This window comes from Hylobates moloch, unplaced genomic scaffold (assembly GCF_009828535.3).
Source record: "Hylobates moloch isolate HMO894 unplaced genomic scaffold, HMol_V3 SCAFFOLD_9, whole genome shotgun sequence".
Taxonomy (NCBI): domain Eukaryota; kingdom Metazoa; phylum Chordata; class Mammalia; order Primates; family Hylobatidae; genus Hylobates; species Hylobates moloch.
In genome coordinates, this window is record NW_026652284.1 from 84,380,140 (window position 1) to 84,404,197 (window position 24,058).

General features: G+C 33.1%; 1 protein-coding gene across 50 annotated transcripts in view; it reads left to right on the forward strand.

Annotated features, from left to right (window-relative positions):
* RIMS2 (regulating synaptic membrane exocytosis 2) overlaps positions 1–24,058 on the forward strand; it is a 748,462-nt gene that overhangs the window by 525,165 nt on the left and 199,239 nt on the right. For 26 of the 50 annotated variants that reach the window (XM_058443878.1, XM_058443866.1, XM_032760178.2 and 23 more), the window contains one exon: positions 7,225–7,257. The exons of 23 other annotated variants lie outside the window; for them this stretch is intronic. In XM_058443878.1, the coding sequence (XP_058299861.1) occupies positions 7,225–7,257 (33 nt within the window). The remainder of the gene's footprint in view (positions 1–7,224; positions 7,258–24,058) is intronic. One more of the 50 variants, XM_058443850.1, reaches the window with a different exon arrangement.

Consider the following 24,058-nt stretch of genomic DNA (forward strand, 5'->3'; position numbering starts at 1 on the left):
TGTGGCAAACTTGCGGCATCAGAAAAATTGTATGGGAATGAGCCCAAACTTGAGATGGAAAGTTGGCTGTGCATCAATAGCATATATTGTTTTCTTTTTCAATTGGTGTTTTATGAAAATCTATGCCAGAACAATTTATAATACCTGGGAATTTGCCATTTCTGGGATGTTTACTAGCAATAAAAATAACACTTGAAATTTTTATTTTAAATGTGAGACTATAGAACCAAGGAGCTAAATGGCATGACATGGACTAGAAAACGAGTTAACAAGTATTTGGATGAATTTTGAGTACTATGACTAGTAATTGCTTTTTTTAAAGAATGATCTTGATATTTCTGAACTGGGATGTCTTGAGAGGATTATCAGCAAAAGAAGTGATTTACTTGCAGTATCTTCTTTTTTTTTTTTTTTTGAAACAGAGTTTTACTCTTGTTGCCCACGCTGGAGTGCAATGATGCGATCTCGGCTCACTGCAGCCTCCGCCTCCTGGTTCAAGCGATTCTCCTGCCTCAGCCTACCAAGTAGCTGGGATTACAGGCACCCACCACCACACCTGGGTAATTTTTGTATTTTTAGTAGAGACGGGGCTTCACCATGTTGGCCAGGATGGTCTCAAACTCCTGACCTCAGGTGATCCGCCCACCTCGGCCTCCCAAAGTGCTGGAATTACAGGCATGAGCTACGGCACCCAGCCCTACTTGCAGTATTTTTACCTTAATTGACATCAGTATAGATAAAGATCACTGGGAAATGTAATGTTTATCATATTAATGATTTTTAACTTGTGAGTTTATCTTTCCTTATAGTAATTAGAAATGTTTATGAGAAAAGAGCACATTTACACATAAAATATTTTAGTCTGATATTTTAATTACCACACAAAAAAGTAGTGGGAAAGCTCCCTTAAATTAGAAGTTCTTCAGCCTTAATGAATGTTTTGGAAGTGATAAAATTTTGCATATTCTCCAAAATTAGTCTTAGAAACTAATCTTGGACTTACATAGTTCAGAATTTATTTACTTGGACATATAACTTTAAAATGATTATGAGCTTTGATTTCTTATTTTCTAAGTGTGTTATGCTACATCTAGGAAAATCTTGAATTGACACAGCCATTGTTATTGTAACTGAAACCATAACGTGCTCTTTAAGACTTGTATCTTATATGGAAAATAACTCTTTTTTTTTTTTTTGTAAAAGTGAAGGCAACTAAACCCTTTGCTGATGTACTGTATGATTTAACAGTATTTTTGAAAATTGAAAATATTCACAGTAACAAATTGTGTTTTACAACTTACTATAATATTTTAATGTGTACATAAACTCCTAGATTTGGCATTATTTGCTTTAATTAATATATTAACCTTTAATTTTTTTCTAACATGTACATTTCCATATTATGTTCTTTATGGAATTTATAAGTATAGTGTAGGTAGGGTTTTTTTTTTACTTAATTTTACCTTTGGAATTATGTTTTATAAAATGTATCTTTAGGAAAAGTAAATATTCAATTAAGTATTTTGTTAGTGAATTTTATACTGTAAAATTTTTTCTTGAGTATTTTGATATTTTGTACTTTTGTTTCTTTTTATTCTTGAATGTTTAAGATTTCTTGAAAGTAGAAAAAATTTGTTTTAGTCTAAAGCAGTATTCCACATCAGTCTTCTTATTAAATGCTAGTTTAAGCCATCTAGTCTGGGAAAAGGAATCAGGGTTCTGTTCTTGATCATTATCAGCAGCTTGATAATTTCTAAATTGTTGTAAAGTAAACATTTTATTCTTAATTGAAAAAATTTATGTAAGACAAACAAATGTTTTATATGACAAATCAGGTGACAGAATTTGGAATTAAATACTACTAGTATCTTAAGAAGTAAATAACACATTCTTTCATAGTAACCATGAAGTGAAAGTTCATGATTTATGAAGTTAGTTGCTCATTTAAAATTTGTTCAGTTTTCTCTGCATATACAGATAAGTTTGTAATGCCAAGCCTATTTTTCAGTAACCATCCTTCTTATGATAAACAGCATGCTATAGTTTGGAAATAAAATTTATTTTATTTTATTTATTTATTATTTTTTTGAGATGGGGTCTCGCTCTGTCGCCCAGGCTGGAGTGCGGTGGTGCAATCTCAGCTCACTGCAAGCTCCGCCTCCTGGGTTCACGCCATTCTCCTGCCTCAGCCTCCCATGTAGCTGGGACGACAGGTGCCCGCCACCATGCCTGGCTAATTTTTTTGTATTTTTAGTAGAGACAGGGTTTCACCATGTTATCCAGGATGGTCTCTATCTCCTGACCTCATAATCCACCTGCCTCGGCCTCCCAAAGTGCTGGGATTACAGGCATGAGTCACAGCACCTGGTCTGGAAATAAATTATTTTAAACTCTCTCAGTACATACTCTCTTTTTCTCTGCATTTAAAAATGTATTATATGTTGGATTTCAAAGATAAAATCAGAGAAAAACAGCACTGCCCAAAATAGGAAGGCATTTAAAAAATAACCTTTTTAGGCTGGGCGCAAGGGCTCATGCCTGTAATCCCAGCACTTTAGGAGGCCGAGGTGGGCGGATCATAAGGTCAGGAGTTCGAGACTAGACTGACCAACATGGTGAAACCCTGTCTCTACTAAAAATACAAAAATTAGCTGGGTGTGGTGGTGTGCACCTGTAATCCCAGCTACTCAGGAGGCTGAGGCAGGAGAATTGCCGGAACCCGGGAGGCGGAGGTTGCAGTGAGCCAAGATCATGCCACTTCAGTCCAGCCTGGGCAACAGAGTGAGACTCCTTCTAAAAAAAAAAAAAAAAGTAAATAAAAAATAACCTTTTAATGTAAGTATAGTGAATTTTTAAAAATAGCAAAGTATTTGAAAATACTGCACCTAATTGAATAGATGGCCATTTAATAGGTTGAAATTATTGTAAATGTTCAGTAATTTTATGGTTGTAGACAAAATTATTGGAAATAATCAGTTTAGAAATGATTAGTTCACATCATTTGGATTGAGAAATTTTTCAAAAAGCTTTTGTCACTGTGGAGATGTTCTAGTTTGTCATCTGTAAACTTGGTAAGCATTTAGTTTTTATAGGCGACTTCTATTCTGTTCTTTGTATCACTGAGGTCCTCCTACTAGGTTCTTAGTTAGGCTTATTTTTTGAAAGGTATCTCTCCTTCCCCGAAGGAAACATTCTAAGACTCTGTGACCTTTAATGAGCCCTTACACTATGATTAGCTTCTAATTATGTTCAAATTCTAATATACACTTAGAATCTTCATGCTTCTGTTTCATTATGTCAGGAATGTTGTTAACATAATGCTTGTTTCTATGAGACATAGACACATATTATTCAACTACAATTAAATCTGGTAACAGTACCAAGTGTATGCCTGTTGTAAATGGTGGTAAGTGAGAACATAAGCCAATCAGCAGAATTTCAGATAGATATCAAACACCCTTGGTGAAAACTGGGTTTGTAGATAATGAGGCCCCAAGTATTTGTCTTTTTTAAGTTGATTACAGATGATCATTTCTGTTTGAACTTGAGATATGTGTTCAGTTGAAACATAACAATAGTAAAAACATTTTACATTGGCAAGGGAAGAATTCTTAGTTTGCACAAAATTTTACATAAAAGCTCACATCATATTCTCATGAGCTTACTATATTACCAAATATGCTTGATGAAAGTGATTTTATACATGCATTAATATCTATGTATGTAGACATACAGTCATGCATCACATAATGACGGTTCAGTCAAGGATGGATGCATATATGACAGTGGTCCCATAAGATTATAATACTGTATTTTTACTGCATCTTTTCTATGTTTGGATATACAAAATACAATTGTGTCACAGTTGCCTATAGTATTGAATAGAATAACATGCTGTACAGGTTTGTAGCCTAGGCGCAACAGGACTATATCATAGCCTGGGTGTGTAGTAGGCTATACCATGTAGGTTTGTGTAAGCACACTCTATAATACACAATAATGAAATCACACCCATCTTGCTTTTTATATTAAATAGTTTGCAACTTGATGGTATCTTAAATTTTAAAATATTTGTTGTAATATAACTTACCATAAGTGATGAAATGGTGCTTATGAGTTTATTCATTATATTTCATGTATCTTTTATTTCATTGTAATTTGTGAAAATATTTTATTTCGTATGATGGAATGAACAAAAAATACTGCACTTGTTGTTGTTTTTACAAAGAAATTCTTTATATTTTCTGTCTAAAACAAAGATCCAGCCATAATTGTGATAGTAACTGGACACCTAAAAGAGGGAATACTTTTACTATCCTTAATCAGTCTTAACTGGTTATTGATTAGATGAAAAGTTGGGTTTGTTAGTTATAGAAGAGTCTGGTAACTGGTTATTGGATAAATGAAAAAGAAAGAGTTCTCATTAGAACCCTTCATTAACTGCACTAAAAAGTAGAATATTTGACGGTGACATGGTAATGAGAAATATGGGAGAAGTAGAGGGGATACTCTTAGCTTCTTCCAAGTTTCACTGAAGTCAGCTATTCATTATAATACTATATGCAAAATAAGTACTTATAGCATATTATCATTTGCCTAAGACATGGCTGCTTAAGTAAGGTAGTTGACTATAAGTTTCTCTTTTAAAATGAGGCTGTTTAAATGCAATAGTACATAATAAAACTATAACCACAGGAAATCCAAAAAGCCAAAAATGTTTTAAATATATATGATACAACTATAGTTATATATTGAGATTTTATGCATTACATGAATTTTTATTTGCTAAAGTTATATTTTTATGTAAACTTAGTTATGGACTAATTATTAATGGATCATATTCAGATAAACTATGGCAAATGACTTAATTGATACTTTGTTAGTAGTGAAATCATTTTCAAAATATTTCATTTTCATCCCCTTATTAATCATATAAATTTTGTACTTCCTCAAAAAAAGTTTTTTATTATTGATTCTAAGATAAGTTTTGCCATATTCCTTACAAGAATGAAAGCATTGGTGAATTACTTGACAGTTGTAGAATGTGCCACTTTGAAAAAAAAATGTTTCTAGTTAAATACTGTATAATAAAATGTCCAGTTCAGGCGTCACCATGAGAGAATTATTTTTTCTTCTTTGTTTGATTTTGTATTTTACATGTTTTTATTGGGTCATATATCTAGTCCAAAGAAAATTGACCTGGTAATCAGGAGACCCCTGTTCTATTTCTGGCTCTGCAACTGAACTTGTTTTGTATCATTGGGTAAGTCACTGGAACTATGTGTGTCTCTGTTATTCACTAAAATTAATTCATGAGTGAATTGAGAATAATTTTTCATGTTTGGATCCACATAATATGAAAACCGTTGCATTGATGACACATAAAGTAATCCAAAATATAGGAAAATACTAGGTGAAGAAAGAAGCTTCATTTATTTACGTAGTTTTTACACATTCTGCAAACAATAAGATCTTTTCTTAGAGATGGAATATATGGAAGCCATTATTTCATCCACTTCATACCAATTTCATTTTAACTTGTGAGGAAACTTTTAGTAGTATGGAAAATGTGTATCTAGGAAAATTTTGTGTATAAAAACACAATGCAACATACGAAAGTCGGCATTTGCCTAGGGTATTAATAAACTGTGATTATCCTACCTTATTCTTCTTTGAGAAGCAGTTGGATTGATGGTGGAAACAAAAATATAGCATGTATCATTTTAATGTGTGTTAGTACATTTCAGGAGAATCTGAAGATTTTTTTCCTAGGGGTTAATCATGTTAGCAGTATGATTTGTAATTTAATTGTGATAAGATTTAATGTCTTATTTTCAACAGGTGAAAAAATGTGTTCATATAATAATCAAAATGATATTAAATTTCAAAATGTCATTTCTTTTCCAGTTTTCTATAATTCATACTAAGTTTTCTGGGTTTTTTCTACGAAAAGTTGTTTTGGTCATCTTAGCACTAACGGACTTAGTCTAATGGAAAGGTTTCATTTTATCACTATTCATATAAAGAGACAAATTTGTCATAGGAAACCATTCTCTAAAGAGCTATAATTTTAATATGTTGATATTGCAAATATATTTTGATGCAATATGCTTTGATATATAAGTCACTCAAAAATAACGATGCAACTCTTGCAGAACTTAAATGTGGTGTTTGATTTTAGAATTTGTAGTATCTGATTCAAAGCTAAGTGTGTAAATTAAAATAGATTTTGGTTTTGTGGCATATTGTTCATCTGTGTCAATCATACTAACTCACTAATATCTTTGGAAGAAATTTTTTCTTCGAATGCTGAGTTTAACACATTTTTCTGTTTCCAAGTCACTGTATAAAATGTTATTTGAACTTCTTCACTAGCACTAGGGAAAAAAGTCTTTCCAAAACATATCATGTCGTATCTGTTATAGTTGATGGATTTGGATGGATACATTTTAGCATAAATTTTAATAATCTATAAAGTGGTATTTGTAAGAATCTGTTGAATGAATAGGCATTAAAAGGGAATATGATCAAAGAAAATTTGTCTACATGGAAGTTTAGTTTGGATTTTTAATGCTGAAATGAAGCCATATATTTCAGCTACTCTTCTAATAAAGACTTGTACTATAATTATTACTTCATAAAATTTTTATGATATTTTGCTGTATTGAAATAATTCAATTAAATATTGGCCTGATGACCATTCTTTGTTTCTGTGTGCACGCTGGTTTACTGGGGAAACATAAAAGGAATAGAAATCTGTTGAAACTATTTTCATTGCTCTTTTTGGTGATGACTCAATTAAATCTTTTCTTCAGATAATTAAAAGTTCGAAAGCATTGTAACAGACTTTAAATTGACTCAGTAATGTCTTGAACAATGTGGTCATGCAACTAACGCTGTTTTTACTAATGGTATCTTTCTTTAGCATTGGTGTTCAGGATTTGCTGTACGTAAATAATTGTAAACTTCTGGATCTTCTTTATTTCTCCACTAACTTTATTTTTCTGAATCTGCTAACCTATAGTAGCAAAATCAACTTGCCATCAGTTCTTATGTATTTTTTGTGGAATGCATTTGATTATATCTTCCCTAAAACTGTACACAGGATTCTTTCTCAAAATGATTTGAGGCCCTTTCCATCAGTGTCACTTTTTACCTTTTGAGTACATCCACTCACTCCCATCTCCTTTGTCTATGTCTGTCCATTACACGGTGTGATCACAGAAGAACTGGACTCTACAAGGAGAAGATATGCAGGTCTGTCTCTTCTGCTTTTTTTGTTATTATTTTATTTATTGAACTTGTCCTAGAAATGTTTAATCATTTTTTTACTCATTTCATAGTTTTTCATTCTTTGTAATATAACAAAATATTAAATCTTGTGAGCATTTAATTTAGGTATTTGTATATTCAACTATCAACAGCAACTGCTCCAATTAGATGGGTAAAAGCAAAATAATTAATTTTTATGTAATATGTATAGATTAATTTTTCCATAAACTGAATAACTAAAGGCAAATAGGATGTGTGTGTATGCGTATGTATATTTAGGTACACACACACACACACACATATGTTTGGTTTCAAGCATTTTAGACTTAGAACTAGTTCCTTGCTTTTTAAAATAATTCCAAAAGTATTTGATTTCTAACATGAGTTCATCAGTGTTCTACACTGCGGAGAATACCAAAGACCTAATACCCTAAAAAAGCTATCAATATCACTGAAGAGTTAAGAGATGTGGATAATATGCTCTGTTTATGTGTCAAGGCAGCTTATTCTGACAATATATTCTACAGAGATATAAACTGAAATGAAGTTTATTTCAACTAGACAGTCAGAAAAAGTGTCTTGGAAGAGATAACATTTGAGCTGAAACTTGAACACATGTGGTACTTTTCTAGGTGCTGGAAGTAACAGGAGACACACAATAGCTCCCTATCCTTGCAGGTATTTCCTAGTGTGAGTGTATATATATTTTATGTGTATATAAAATATGTATGTACATGTATATACACACATATATAAAATATAATGGAATCAGAAAAGATGGTATGATTCATTTCCCCTGAGGAGGGTGGATATTAGTTCAAAAAAGACTTCGTAGAGGAATTTAGTTGAATATTAAATGCTAGAACACTGTTAGCCTCTTTTGTAGAGAGCATTTCAGGCAGAGGAAACACTATGGCCAATAGCTTCACACAAGTTTGGCAAAAGTAGGCAGAGACCAGATTTATAAAGATTATGTAGGTTACTGACACATATAAAGCAACAGAATAATAGGTCAGATATTTGTTTCTAGAAAGATTACTTTGGCAGTTATGTAAAAGATGGACTGGAGCAATATAAGCAGAAAGATCATATATGGGAATAGTGTAATGAATCAGTTAAGAAATGATAATGGTCTGAATTAAGGTAACAGTAGAGGCAATCAATACATGAAAAGTTATATAAAGATGTAGAACCTACAAGTCCTGGTCACTGATCAGACTGGATATAGTTGATGCAGAAAGAGGAGGAATAAGATGATTTCAGGTGACTGAAATGTTTGATGGTATCTTTTATCAGGATAGGGAATATATGTTATACAAGTTTCAGGGGAAAGATAGAGTTCACTTTTAGGATAGGTAAAATTTAAGCCTCATTTTAAATATTCAAGTATAAATATCTTATAGAGGTGATTGGTGGTCTGGAATTCAGGAGAGAAGTCTGGGCTAAAGACATAGACTAGGGTAGCATATCAGCATTCAAGTGATGCCACTGGAATTAATGGAATTGTCAGTAGCATACGAAGAGTAAGAAGAGAGACAAGAATCAAAATTTGGGGATCACCAGCACTTATTTACATTTAAGGAATGGATGAAAGAACAAAAGCCAGAAAACTATGTTGAAAATGATTAAAGACAGGATATTCATGAAAGAAGAGAATTTTTAAAAAATCTATGATAGAAGTGAATCTTAAGAAAGGGGTATAATCAGCAGAGACAAATTCCAGAGAAGACAAATATGTTGTTAAATGGTAGAACTAGACAATAATGATCTTTGCCTTATTGATTCAGTAAAGTTGTAGGTAGAAACCAAATGGAAGAGAAGGGAAAGGAGATGGAAAAGAAAAAAATGAAGGTAGTTAATATAAACTAGGCTTCTTGATGGCTTGGGGCAATTTTAAAGTTAAGAATACCATGGGAAATAAGACAGGAAGGTCCCCAAGGATATCCTGAAGAATGGTTATAGTTTAGCTGAGTGGAGACCCTAAATTTGTGATGGCATTGGTTCTGTAAGATTTTGTAATGATTGGCTCATTAGCACACTTAGGATGTAGTAATTAATAATTTAGATCACAGTTGGAACTTTGTGCGCGGTTATATAGAAAGAAGAGAAGAATAGGGATGTCAAGGGTGGTTGGCAAGGGAAGTAGTTGAGGTAATGTTCAAATGGATTGGGAAGGATGTTAGTTGTGTTAAATCATGTTTTCACGTGAAATCATGCAGAATTTTTCATGAATTGGGAGAGAACGTCTCAATGATAGAACTGAAATTTGTGGTGATATCTAAGGCAATAGAAGCAAACTGAGCAGGTTATTATGAGAGACAATTTAATTATCTTTAGAATTTTCAGATGTTGGACAATTCGAAATAATGTGAAGATACAATGTTTGTTTCGAGGAGTGAGTTTCCAAGATGGAGCATGGATTACAGTTTGGGAATGCAAATAAAGCAACAAATTTTGATGCTAGCATTTTTATACAGACATTGAAATTATTGAGGGCCTCAGCTTGATAGATATGTGAAGGAAATTGCCTAGAATATAGATGGTAGCAACAAGGAAGAATAATGGTATGAACATGAAAGGCATAGACTTCACATAGATTAGAAAAGTAAACATGTGGCAGCAGCAATTTATACCAAGAATGCTGATGCATTTCTGGGATTCTATAGCATATATGTAAGTTAAAGGATTTTGAGCGGCTTCCCTTCAGAATGTTTCCCTCAGGGGAGATAGTATTCTTGAAGGGTCAACATTCCATTCATGATAGGAAGGGAAATGAACGTTCTCTGATGAAGCTGAGGGATATATTGTATTTAAGTAAGAGCAATAGGGTTTCAGACCACAGTAGAAAAGATTAGGAGGTCTCTAAGCAATGCAGAAAGAATTAGAGAAAGAAGCTCAGGATAGTAGGGTTTTGACAGTACCGACTGGAAAATGTTAAGAATGAGTGCTGGTTGGAAGGAATGAACCATGTAATTCAGTAGTAGCAAAACAAGGAGAATAATAAGGAATTTAAGCTTAGAGGGGGAAGAAAATTCAGAAGTACAACTTAGAGGTTGAGCAAAGGCATCTTTATGATATGCATAAAGGCAGAGGAAAAGGACTTGGTTGAGAGAATTTGAAGACTCCAAGAATGAGAGGATTAATAATGGAAGCAACTTTTCTTACAAAAAAAAATGATATCTAGGATGTATGTGGAATGTTTAAATTTATGGAGACAAAAATGTTTTATTGTCTTCAAATATTAAGTTCTAAATTCATTATCATAGTTAACTAAACATAATTTGAAGTCTTTCTTAACATACACTTTTAAAATTGTAATGGTAGCTATAGATCTATAACACCTCTTTTCTTCCTAGTATGAGGAAGTTGAAGTCTGAGCTTTCTGGATTTCTGTTACAGACCCCTAATACTGTAAGGGAGACATGGTCTATGTTAACCAGCATTGTGTTTGGGATTCTACAAACTCACATAAGCCTAGAGATAAATAAAGACTAATGCATTCTCTTCCAAAGTAAGAATAAAGAGAGAATAATACGGAGGATAAGAAAACATTCAGAGAAAAAGGAAATCATTTTAGAAAAGGAAGCAGTAAATTTTGTGACAAGCAATTCAGAATGTATTTCACCTGTTTAATAAAAGCAAACTAAAGTTAAGCCTTTTCAAAAACTGACTGTAGTATGTGACCAATAAAAGTTAATATCTTTGTTAGCCTGTCACTCACATCTCCAATTAATATGCAAGTTGGTTATCTGTCTTTATAAATTTTAGCCCAAAATATGATGGAGAAATAATTTCACATGTCCAATTACTTCACTAATATATTTGGTCAAAGTGTATGTTTTATGTTTTAAACCACAATTATAAGACCTTCAATTGCATTACGAGGTCCAATTACAATCACTACAACATCATTCTACACAATAAATGGAGGAATTGATTACACATTTTGAAGCAGCAAAATATGTTGACTTAGCACTTGCAAATCATAATGAAATTTATTTTAAATGAGAAGTAGCATGCTTTATTAGGGTGTATTATACCTTTTCTAACTCATATGAAATTTCATATGACAATTTTTTAAAATAATTGTTAAACAAGTCTAATACAAAATAAATTTTAAAGTACTATTAAGTTACATGAAACAACATCTTAAGTTTCAACTACATCAATTTTTAGAATTACTTCCAGAGCTGATTTAGAGCATCTGACAAGATTAGTGCTTGTGTAATATATCATTTTACTCATAAGGAGATCTCAACATAAAAAATGTTTTGTCAGCTATGTTTCTCACCAGTCTCTTAGATCAATTATTATTATTGTGATATTTATTTTGTTATGCTATGTTAATAATTATTAAATTATTATAGTTGGGTCTGTGCTACCTTAAGAGTTTGAGAAAATATGTTATAAATTACTGTTTCAGACTGACCCATTTGTCTTCCAGATACTAAGTTAATTTGAAAAGCTTAACAATTCAAATTGAATAGATTTCCAACATTTCTTAATAAAAATACAGTTGGGGATAAATAACATATATTTTGTGTTGTAATTATAATGTTTAGTAAAATAATCACTTCCTATTAGGGCTAGCTAAGTAAAATTTCTAAAAATTAATACAATTATTGGCCTCTTTCATTATGGCACAAATCCTGCAACACCCTCATGACCTAATTACCCGCCAAAGGCTCCATCTTCTAATATGCTCACTTTAGTTGTTAGGGTTTCAACATGAATTTTGAGGAGACACAAATATTCAGACTATAACATGTATCACTTCAAACTTGCATATCAATTCTTGTCAGATTTTAGTGGCATATATGACATATTTTGAATGCTCTGTGCTTTTATATGGCATGTTGTTATACTTGTGTCCTAAAAAGTAAAGAGAAGTAACATTCATTATAGTAGTAATTTAATATATGTGCATGTACGGACACATATAAATGCATATATAAGCTGTTCTTGAAATTTTCTAAAATCTTAATTATTATTATCAATTATATTTCACCTTCTATCCATTTTATAGATACTCTGTGTGCATTGATTGCATCCTTTATTTGATTAACTCAGTATTATTGATGAAGTCAAAGACAGAGATACTCAAGATGGCTCAGTCATGAAAACCTTATATAACCCTAGTACCCTGAAATCTTGAAAATGCAAACCACTCAGTCTATAAGGAGGCACAAAGTGTCAATGCTATGTTCAATACTGGGCTAGATACTTTAAATGTTAGTATATAGGAATATTTTATATAAGCTTAAGCTTAAATATTTTATTAAGTATTATTACGATACATCTAAACGAAAAAGTCTCAAATGAAATATATATGTACGTATAATATAAAAATATATCACAAATTATATGACAGCTTCTATTAATAAAGTATAATACTTAAGCTCAATTTACCAAAGCTTATAAATATTCAAATAAAAGAGTTAAAGCTCTTGGGACTCAAAAGAGTAAGGATACCCCAACATGGAACAAATAACTATGGAACAAGTAGCTATTTAGTGATTAAGTAAGTCATTTAAAATGAGGTTTGGAATGCACCATTTTTTAGTTCTTTTTAGATATAAAATTTCATCTGCATTGGAAATTAAAGGTCATGTTACTGCTAAATTATTAATATATTACTCATGTGTTTTTTGGCTGCATAAATGTCTTCTTTTGAGAAGTGTCTGTTCATGTCCTTCACCCACTTTTTCATGGGGTTGTTTGTTTTTTTTTGTAAATTTGTTTGAGTTCATTGTAGATTCTGGATATTAGCCCTTTGTCAGATGAGTAGGTTGCAAAAATTTTCTCCCATTCTGTAGGTTGCCTGTTCACTCTGATGGTAGTTTCTTTTGCTGTGCAGAAGCTCTTTAGTTTAATTAGATCCCATTTGTCAATTTTGGCTTTTGTTGCCATTGCTTTTGGTGTTTTAGACATGAAGTCCTTGCCCACGCCTATGTCCTGAATGGTATTGCCTAGGTTTTCTTGTAGGATTTTAATGGTTTTAGGTCTAACATTTAAGTCTCTAATCCATCTTGAATTAATTTTTGTTTAAGGTGTAAGGAAGGGGTCCAGTTTCAGCTTTCTACATATGGCTGGCCAGTTTTCCCAGCACCATTTATTAAATAGGGAATCCTTTCCCCATTTCTTGTTTTTGTCAGGTTTGTCAAAGATCAGATAGTTGTAGATATGCAGCATTATTTCTGAGGATTCTGTTCTGTTCCATTGATCTATGTTTCTGTTGTGGTGCCAGTACCATGCTGTTTTGGTTACTGTAGCCTTGTAGTATAGTTTGAAGTCAGGTAGCGTGATGCCTCCAGCTTTGTTCTTTTGGCTTAGGATTGACTTGGCGATGCGGGCTCTTTTTTGGTTCCATATGAACTTTAAAGTAGTTTTTTCCAATTCTGTGAAGAAAGTCATCATCACTGGCCATCAGAGAAATGCAAATCAAAACCACAATGAGATACCATCTCACACCAGTTAGAATGGCCATCATTAAAAAGTCAGGAAACAACAGGTGCTGGAGAGGAAGTGGAGAAATAGGAACACTTTTATACTGTTGATGGGACTGTAAACTAGTTCAACCATTGTGGAAGTCAGTGTGGCGATTCCTCAGGGATCTAGAACTAGAAATACCATTTGACCCAGCCATCCCATTACTGGGTATATACCCAAAGGATTGTAAATTATGCTGCTATAAAGACACATGCACACGTATGTTTATTGCGGCACTATTCACAATAGCAAAGACTTGGAACCAACCCAAATGTCCAACAACGATAGACTGGATTAAGAAAATGTGGCACATATACACCATGGAATACTATGCAGCCATAAAAAATGATGAGTTCATGTCCTTTGTAGGGACATGGATGAAACTGGAAAACATCATTCTCAGTAAACTATCGCAAGGACAAAAAACCAAACACCGCATGTTCTCACTCATAGGTGGGAATTGAACAATGAGATCTCATGGACACAGGAAGGGGAACATCACACTCCGGGGACTGTTGTGGGGTGGGGGGAGGGGGGAGAGACAGCATTAGGGGATATACCTACTGCTAAATGACGAGTTAATGGGTGCAGCAAAACAACATGGCCCATGGATACATATGTAACAAACCTGCACATTGTGCACATGTACGCTAAAACCTAAAGTATAATAATAAAATAAATAAATAAATAAATAAAATAATAATTGAGAAATATATAATAAATGTACATAAAACTTGAAAATAATATATATTACTCATACATTCTGAAAACTGTAACATTCTGTTTTACCTACGCCTATCACCCCCCTTAATTCTGTGTCCTAAAAATTTCAGCTGTTAGGGAAAATACTTGTTCCTGTAAGAAATGTTGGTCTGAGAAGCAGTATAAGAGCAGATTCTGGAACTAAACTGCCTCATCAGCTCCACCACTTACTTGCTCCATAATCTTGTGAAAGTTACCCTGTGCCTCAGATTCCTCATCTGTAAAATGGGAGTAATTATAGTACTACCTCAAATGGTTATTGCAAAGATAAGTTAGCCAAAATATAGTGTACAAAACACATGAAAACTGTGTCCAGTACAGAGCATGCACCATAAATGAAGAGTTTTATTTTTTATAAAAATACATGAAAACTGAATTTTTATTTCAAATCATCTGCATCTTGATGTGTATGCATTATTTCCATGATCTAGAATTAATTCTTTGTTATATGCATTACAAATATACTAGTTTGTGACTGCTAGTTTAGGAGATAACTGACAAGCAAATCTATGCATCAAGCTTATTGCACCTGTACTCTTAAGCTTTATCATTTCTGAAAAACAGTTGGGTGGAAGGAGCAAGAACACTGAAATCAGACAGGTACGAATTATTATTCAGGTTCTGCCAGTCAGTAGGGATATGACTTTGGGCTGGTTGCTTAACACTTCTTATTAATCTTAATAAACTCCAGCTAGATTAAGGGGTTAATTATGTTTTAATGAAAGCATAAAATATTTATTTCTGTGAAAAAAGAAAGCCATCCTAAAAATAGAAGCAATTAAATAAATTTAAAAAGAGGAAGAATCCTGAGTGCAATGTGGCAGGTATAAACTTCAGAATATCAAAATCATCATAAATAAAAGGCGCACAAGTTGGGAAGATATTTGCTGCAACTCAGATAAAATATTAAAAGCCTTAACATCTGAATAACTTTTACAAAATATATATTCAATAAAACTCTAATAGAAAAAATGGGCAAAGGATATATACAGACATTTCTCTAAAGAAGAAATGGAGTGGTAAGTAAATATATGAAAACATTTTATTTCAGTCATGACCCAATAAATACTATTTTAAATGAGATATGTCCACCTATTTAAAACACCATGGTGATGCCTGTACGTGGAGAGAAAAAATTATAAAAAAAACCATGGTAAGAGTGTGATAACAGAGTAGCAGTGAAATTTAGCATAACCTTTCTAAAAGCACTTCTGCAATATAAATGAAGAATCTTAAAAATGTTCATAGACTTTTGACTTTGTAGAAATAGAAATTCAAATAAAAACATATGTATGATATGTTCACTAAGCATTATTTGTAACAATAAAAACGATCTTACCATGAATATTAAATAATGGGGCAATGGCTAAATAAGTTATATGCATATACAACCATTTAAATGAAGAATTTTTTTGACATATACATTAGAAACACATTTCTTTTTTTGTAATTTGAAAGAAATTGAAAGTAATGTCTGTAAAGAACTTGTTACAAAGTTTCATCCATAGTAAATAATCAAAGAATGGTAGCTCTTATTAATTATTACACAACTCAAATTATGCCGAGGTTTTTAGATAAATATCATTAACTCTTTATTTATGATTTATGTTTGTTATAAGCAAAATCAGTAGGATTTTGAATCCAGATTTAATACATCAGTAACCTGTAATGATGAATTAGTAAGGAGTTTGGATAATACCCACTTCTAGGATTATTTTTAAAAAGAGAAAATTTCTTTTAATAGTAGAACTGGGCATTGGACTATAGCTTGGACACTTCATTTGTTCATCTGTAGAACCAGAAACAAGACAAATTACTTCTAGATTTTTCAAAAAAAAAAAAAAAAAAAAAGGCCGGGCGGTGGCTCACGCCTGTAATCCCAGCACTTTGGGAGGCCAAGGTGGGTGGATCACGAGGTCAGGAGATCGAGACCATCCTGACTAACACGGTGAAACCCCATCTCTACTAAAAATACAAAAAAATTACCCGGGGTGGGCATGTGCCTGTAGTCCCAGCTACTCAGGAGGCTGAGGCAGGAGAATGGCGTGAACCCGGGAGGCGGAGCTTGCAGTGAGCCGAGATCTCGCCACTGCATTCCAGCCTGGGCGACAGAGCAGAGACTCCATCTCAAAAAAACAAAAAACAAAACAAGACAAAAAACCCAAAGCCATGCTTTTGTTAAAGAACAATAAAACAAGTAATGTTTTATTCTCTGTTGCCCTGTTTAGAGGCATGTTGGTATAGGCAATAAAACATGAAATTAGAAGGCCAATGTGATCTTGGACGAGTTTCTTAATTTCTCCAGTCTCAGTTTCATCATTGTTAAAAAATAAGGTTGAGGGTTGATCATTTGTGTGTTTGTGTTTGTGTGTGTATACTTTCAACCAACAGAAAAATAAAAATAAATGACCAGCCAAAATGAAAAATTTTCCACTTCAATAGCAAGCAAATAAATTTCAAAAAAGGAAAACACACAAAAAGACATAGTCTACCACTTTTCTCATTTAGGATTGAAGAGTTGTGTTTAAAATTAGAGAAATTTTTCGTTAAATATGTAGCAGGTGGCCAAAAGCATGTTGTTAATAAAAATCATTTTAAACTATTCAAATTCCTTCTTTAAATATTTTTCTAATGCCCAAATGTATATTTTGTGCTTAGAATTATAGTCAATTCTAGATTTCAGGTGTTAGTAGTGAAAATATGAGTCTTTATTAAGATAGGAATAAAATTCCAAGACAGACTATTAAAATCTCCTTATAAAATAGCCAAATAACCAGCAAATTTGACTATGCTAGACTCAAATCATTCCTGGTTATTATATGGTATATTAAACTGTAATACAATATAATTGCTCTCCATAAAGGAAAGGTTATTTCTGAAATTCTTATTCTACTATAAAGATATTTCATATTCCAAAAATTTTATTTGTTCAATAAGCATCTACTAAATATGTATGTATCAGGCCTTATTCTAGGTGCTGGAGACATACCAGTGACATAGACATACAAGATCTCCCCTCATGGAAATTATCTTTTTGAGAGAAAGTAGTCCCTAAAAAGTTAAACTTAGTTTTAAGTGCTCTTATTTAAAATTCTTATGTAACCTAGTGGGATTGGGGTGGGGAAGGAGCTATTTTTGATGGAATAATCCAGGAAGTCTTATCTAAGGAAGTGATGTTTGAACTAAACCAGAAGAGTAAGAAGAAACCAGCTATGTAAAGTAGCCGGGAAATACATCATACTAAAGACCATTAAACAGAAGATAAAGTAAGGGAATTAAAGTTTAGAAGAGGAGAATAATTTATGCTATAAAGTATTTTTGCGAGCAGGCATTTAAGCATCAGTGAAGGAGAAGGGAGTTTTCAAACTTTAAGTTTTACAGGAAGATGAATAAGCAAAGTGTAGCACTGGATAGTAGTTATGATTAAAATATATTTCTTAAATTTTCTGAGTTGAAATGAAAGAGTACATTTGTAACAAGCCAAGTTTATGATCAAATATTTAGTAAATATTAACATGTAACAATACTTAATATTCATTAGAACATAGTGATTTTAACTTATGATTTTTTTCGGATCCCTTCCTCTTTGCCCATTTAAAGCTCTATACTTCTATATCTGTGATGAAAACATAATATATAAGAAGGTAAATTGGCCATGCATAGTGGTGCATGCCTGTAATCCCAGCACTTTAGGAGTCCAAGGCAGGCAGGATCACTTGAGGCCAGGAGTTTGAGACCAGCCTGAACAACACAGCAAGACCCCATCTCTACAAAAAAATTTAAAAATTAGCTGGGTGTGGTGGCACAAGCCTGTAGTCCCTGCTACTTGGGAGGCTGAAGTGGGAGGATGTCATGAGCCTAGGAGTTGGAGGCTACAGTGAGCCATAATTGCAGCAGTGCACTCCAGCCTGGATAACGCAGCAAGACCCTATCTCAAAACAAGTGTGTGTGTGTGTGTGTGTGTGTGTGTGTGTGTGTCTGTATATATATGTATGTGTGTGTGTATATATATATACACACACACATACATATATATATTTCAAAATAAGGTAAGTTGACATGAAGAAAGCTATGTAAAGTAATTTGATTAATACATTATGTTGCATAACTTATGGGAAGAACATAGTTATAGATTATAGATCGTGCTGAGTATGAAGGAGGTTGATAGGCTTGTTTAGAGTAAAGGGGTGAGAATTTAAGGAAATCTATAAAAATATTAAAGAATGACATATTATAGTCCAAGGATGGGTTCATAGGGAAATCAGATGAAATATTACTAAAAAAAATGGACAGAGGAGAAACTGCTCAAAAAGAAAAGGGAGAAGATGTCAAAAGGAAGGAAAGATGCTGGAAAAAGAGAAAAGAATGAAATAAAATTTGACTCTGTGCATATGTGTGTGAGAGAGAGAAAGAAGGGTCATTTCATGACAATATTTTTGATCATAAGTTTTGGAGAAGGGCACGTCAATCTCTGCCACCTACTAGTTATATGACCTTGTGTAAATTGTCTAGTAAATAAAGTTGAGAAAAAAAAAGTCCTAGCACATATAGTTGTGCTGATTAAGTGACAGACTCATAATACATGCAAAGCTCTTAGCACAATTCCTGGGATATACAGAGTATTATTCTTTTTAAGAATTTAATTTTTCAGAGAACAGTGGTACTAAGTTCTAAAATAGTAGATTTTAACTGTGTAGTCTCTACAGCTTTGTTACGTTTCATTTTCTATGACTTCAGCAAGTAAAATTCTAGACTAAAAAGATTACTGAAGGAAAAGAAAAAGCTAGACATAAATGTGATCAGTGGTTACCTGGGCAAGCAGGAAGAGGATTGACATCAAAGCAGCATCAGGGAATTTTTAGGATGATGGAAATACTCTGTATATTGATTGTGGTGAGTTTACATGACTAAATCCATTTGTCAAATGTCACAGAACTTTGTACTAAGTTGTGTGAATTTTACTTTATGTAAATTATACCTCAATAAATCTGATTTTTAAAATTATTGAAAATATAGAAAATTAAAATGGATTTTATATGTTACTGAAATAGTTCTGATATGCTAATGGAAAAAATAATTTACCTAATCTAACACATCCCAAGCAACTAAGATCCCCTCCCAAGATAGGGGTCCACAGGGGCATGGTCATGGGTGAGGTTAGCCTGCAGCTTCAGAACTCAAAGTGAAAGAGACAAGATGACTAAGGGGTTTAGCTAGAAATCAAAGAAGGGACTAAAGCTTTGAATCTAAAGCAGTGAGCAAGAAACCAAAAAAGATTGAGAGATATTTAGGGCTAACATAGTCCAAGAACAGGCAAGACAGTTAACAAAGAAATAAGTTCTGGATATTGTAGATATTCATTGATAATTATTATAGGAGAAGAACAGATAGGAGATACAATTTTAATTTGTTTGGGGCAAGCTGAGTTTTAGGTGCTAATGGGGCTCACTTGGGGATGACTAGGAGACAACTGGAAATGTGAGTCTTAGAGCTTACGGGAAAGGTAGAAGCTGAAGGATAGAGCCTTCAGCATTGATGGGACATTGAAGATATGGAATTAAATAAAAAACCACTCAAGGATAGAATAAAAAGGAAAGCTATAACAACACCTTGGGAAATGCATAAATTTGAAAAATCAGCTGAGAAAGATGAGCCGGCAAAGTAGCTTGATAAAGAGTGAACTGAGAGAAAATTACAGGGCCAAACAGTTGAATAAAATGTCAAGGACAGTGTAATAATTTTAGCAAATGCTGAAGTAAGGTCCAATAGAATGGTGCTGAGGAATGATCACTTGATTTGGCAAATAGGGTTTTTCTAGTAACCTTTGAGAGATAAGTTTTACAATATCCACTTAGCTACAGTAATCAGTGATTAGGTTTTTCTTTAAAGTCACCACAAATTAAATAGAGGGAGTTCTTGCTAATGAACCACCAGTAAACCACACAACATGTTGCACTGAACTCAATATTGGAGATATAGTAAGAAGCTCCCTATAATTGGATATTCTTACTTTGTAACTCAAGTATATAAGGCTCAGTTGAATGAACCCAGATGCTCAAGTTATGTAAAAACTCATTGTTTTTATTCTAGCTGCAATAGGTCCCACTTAAAAAACTTGGAATGATAATGAATAATTGATGGCTAGATTGTTAATTCCACATATTACATCTTCTCTTGGGAGATTCAGTATAAGAACTAGTTCTGACAAGGAGTTTGGGAAAGTTTTAGAGTAGTTGAGGAAGGAGGACTCAGTGATCAAAACCAATTTTTATTGTGCATTTTCTCAATCAAATTTCTTAACTTTTCTTTTAAAATGCAGTCAATATTTCGGATAATTAAATCAGTATAAATTGTTTTAATACGTAATTGAGTTTAACACTGTATTTGGTACTATTTTTATTCCTAGTTACAGATTGAAAAATTGAAGTACAGATTAGTTAAATAAATTACCCAAGACGTTTGAAGCTGGAATTTTAACCAAAGCAATGACTTTGTGCCAGAACCCATGTCCTTAACCTTAGGAAATGGTGGCCTTACAGTGCCAAAGAGAAGGATGTAGAAATTTTAAAGCCTAGAAGGCCAAACCAAGAATGGGGACATTGTGCAGAGAATATTACGAGAGAACAATACTAGAGGTCTGGGAAGAGGAGAGCAATAAGAGAGGAATTCAGAAAGGGGTATTTAACATCCTGGAGAACAACTCACTCTAGTTGGCAATTATATTTAAGATCCTCAGTGTAGCTAGTTTTCACACAAGGGCATTTGAAAGGTTAAAAGTCATTGGAGCCAATATTACATTTAGAAAAAAGAAAAAAAAATTAAAAACTCAATCCAGTTTCTCCTAGTCTGTCCTGATGTCTCTCCATCTAATTCTCATCCTTCTTAATCTGAGAGTGACCTCATCTAATTGTTAATTCCTGTTTATTCTCAGTATTGAATGGAAACACTTGATGAGATTTTCCTATTCATGAAACATTTAGGATACATTCGTTTGAATTCTAAGGTAATGTTATGCTACATGACATTAGCTGCTCTATGTAGTCATTCTTGTACACTTGACCAATAACAATCAGCAGCAGCATCTTGGGAAAAAGCAATACAATTTGGTGTCCAAGCATGAGTACTATTTAAAATCCATTTATGTAAATATTTCTTTTTTTATTAAAAATAATTATTTCAATTTAATGGTGATCCTAATTTGTCTAAAAGTGTTAATATCACTTTATAAAAAAAATTTAGCCAAATGGATAAAATGTAGCAAAAGTTAAAATGTACTTCTTTCGTTTTAGTCACAATATTGCTACATAAGCTTCACTGATTTTATTGTAATTCATAACCCAAGTGTATAATCACTTTCCAGGCTGATCACCGTGGATATAAGGAGGAAATTACTTTCACAAATCCTTCTTATCTGTTCTTATATTAGAATCTTATATCACATTTGCAATTTATGATCATAATTTATTTTAATGATGTTTCTTTAAGTACCAAAAATTTTATTTTTCTCTGTAGGTTTGCACAGTTTAATTTTCCAGACACAGTTTAATCATCTTATCTCACATGTGTGTTGTTTGCAATGTGTTATTAGCATAAAGAAATTGTAAATATTTTATAACATCATTGAAAATATGAAGTGATGTATCTAACAACTGATATTTTTCATTTAGTAATTTTGCCCTATTTCACTCCTCTCTCTGTATAGGAATCCATTTATGATTCCACTCTTTTTGAAGGAGGAGAAAAATGAGGTTCATTATTTCACACTTTCATTAAGGTTTGGGGGGCATGATCACATGTGTTGTGTTTGGATCCTTTTAAGAATATAGATATTATCATAGGATTCTATTATGAATTTTTTCTCATTTTTTATGTGCCTGTTTGTCTGTCTGACATGGAAGGTAAAAGATATCTTTAATACTCTCAAAAATATATCATCATTTTAATGCCATAGTTAATATAATTTAAATTTAGTTCACAAATTTTATTTAGTTCAGAAATTTAGATCCCAGATGTGGAATACAGTGGTATTTGATAATTATGTCGTATGAAAACATAAAAAGATGAGGATAAGACGTATATACAGGGTGATAATACATGCTACTCTGTTAATAATATCTCCTTTAATGTGGGTATTTAGCAATCATGTAAAAGGTCGAATGTTCTAAAGTCCCTAACACAAATGGGGAGTAGTCTATTAACACAATGAATTTGACTAATATTTATATCTTTTATGAACAATTATTGTACCTTTTCTTAGAAGCAATTTCAATAACCATTATATTTCTTCTCTGAGGGACTTTTCATTTTAAAATTTAGTTTACCCTCAAAATATATCTTGTTTTTTCAAAGATACAGGAATTGTGACTAACGAATTAACTAAGTTACTAGAAGGTTAGTAACATTTTCTTCTTATACCTGTCACTGTATATATGAAAAAAGAAATGTATATAGTGAAGCATTTGCACTTTAGCCTAAAAGATCCTTCTACATAAGAGCACTCTTGTGACTCTTTTTCCTGCACAAAGTTGCTGGTTGAATGAATTTCTCAATATAGTCAGTGTCTCGTTTGTCCTGTCTGTCTCTCCTGGGCTCTGGCTAATCCTCTCTTTCTTCCTCTCTTCCTCTTTCTATAACTCTGTCTTTCCCTCACTTCTTCCTTTATTCCATTTTCTTCTCTGCCTCTGCACACATACGAACATTTTGTAAAAGGAAATGTAATGAATGCAGTACCAGGACAAATATTAAAAATTTCTAGAGCACTTTACATTATCTATATTAATGAAATAAATATGATAATATAAAACAAAAAACACTTAAACATCATTTGACTTCAAAGTCAACCAACCGGCCAGGCGTGGTGGCTCATGCCTGTAATCCCAGCACTTTGGGAGGCCAAGGCGGGTAGATCATGAGATCAGGAGATCGAGACCATCCTGGCTAACACGGTAAAACCCTGACTCTACTAAAAATACAAAAAATTAGCCAGGTGTGGTGGCACGTGTCTGTAGTCCCACTTACTCAGGAGGCTGAGGCAGGAGAATCGCTTGAACCTAGGAGGCAGAGGTTGCAGTGAGCCGAGATCACGCCATTGCACCCCAGCCTGGGTGACAGAGCGAGACTCCGTCTCAAAAAAAAAAAAAAAGGAGTTTTGTAGCAGATGGAATTATAAAGAGTATCTGGCACAAAACTATTTGTTTTATAGATGAAGAATTTTATGCTCAGGAAGTGACATGTTTGTAGGTACAGGACTCGTGAAGCCAGGACTAAAACCCAAGTCTTATCTCTTTGTATCTTTTCAACCAGTGCTGTTTTTTAAGGTTTTCTTTAGCTGGGCACAGTGGCTCATGCCTGTAATCCCAACACTTTGGGAAACTAAGGCGGGAGGATTGCTTGAGCTCAGGAATTTGAGACCAGCCAGGGTAACATAGCGATACCTCGTCTCTACTAAAAACAGCTGAGCTTGGTATGCACACCTGTGGTCTCAGCTACTTGGAAGGCTGAGGCAGGAGGATCACTTATGCCTGAGAGGTCAAAA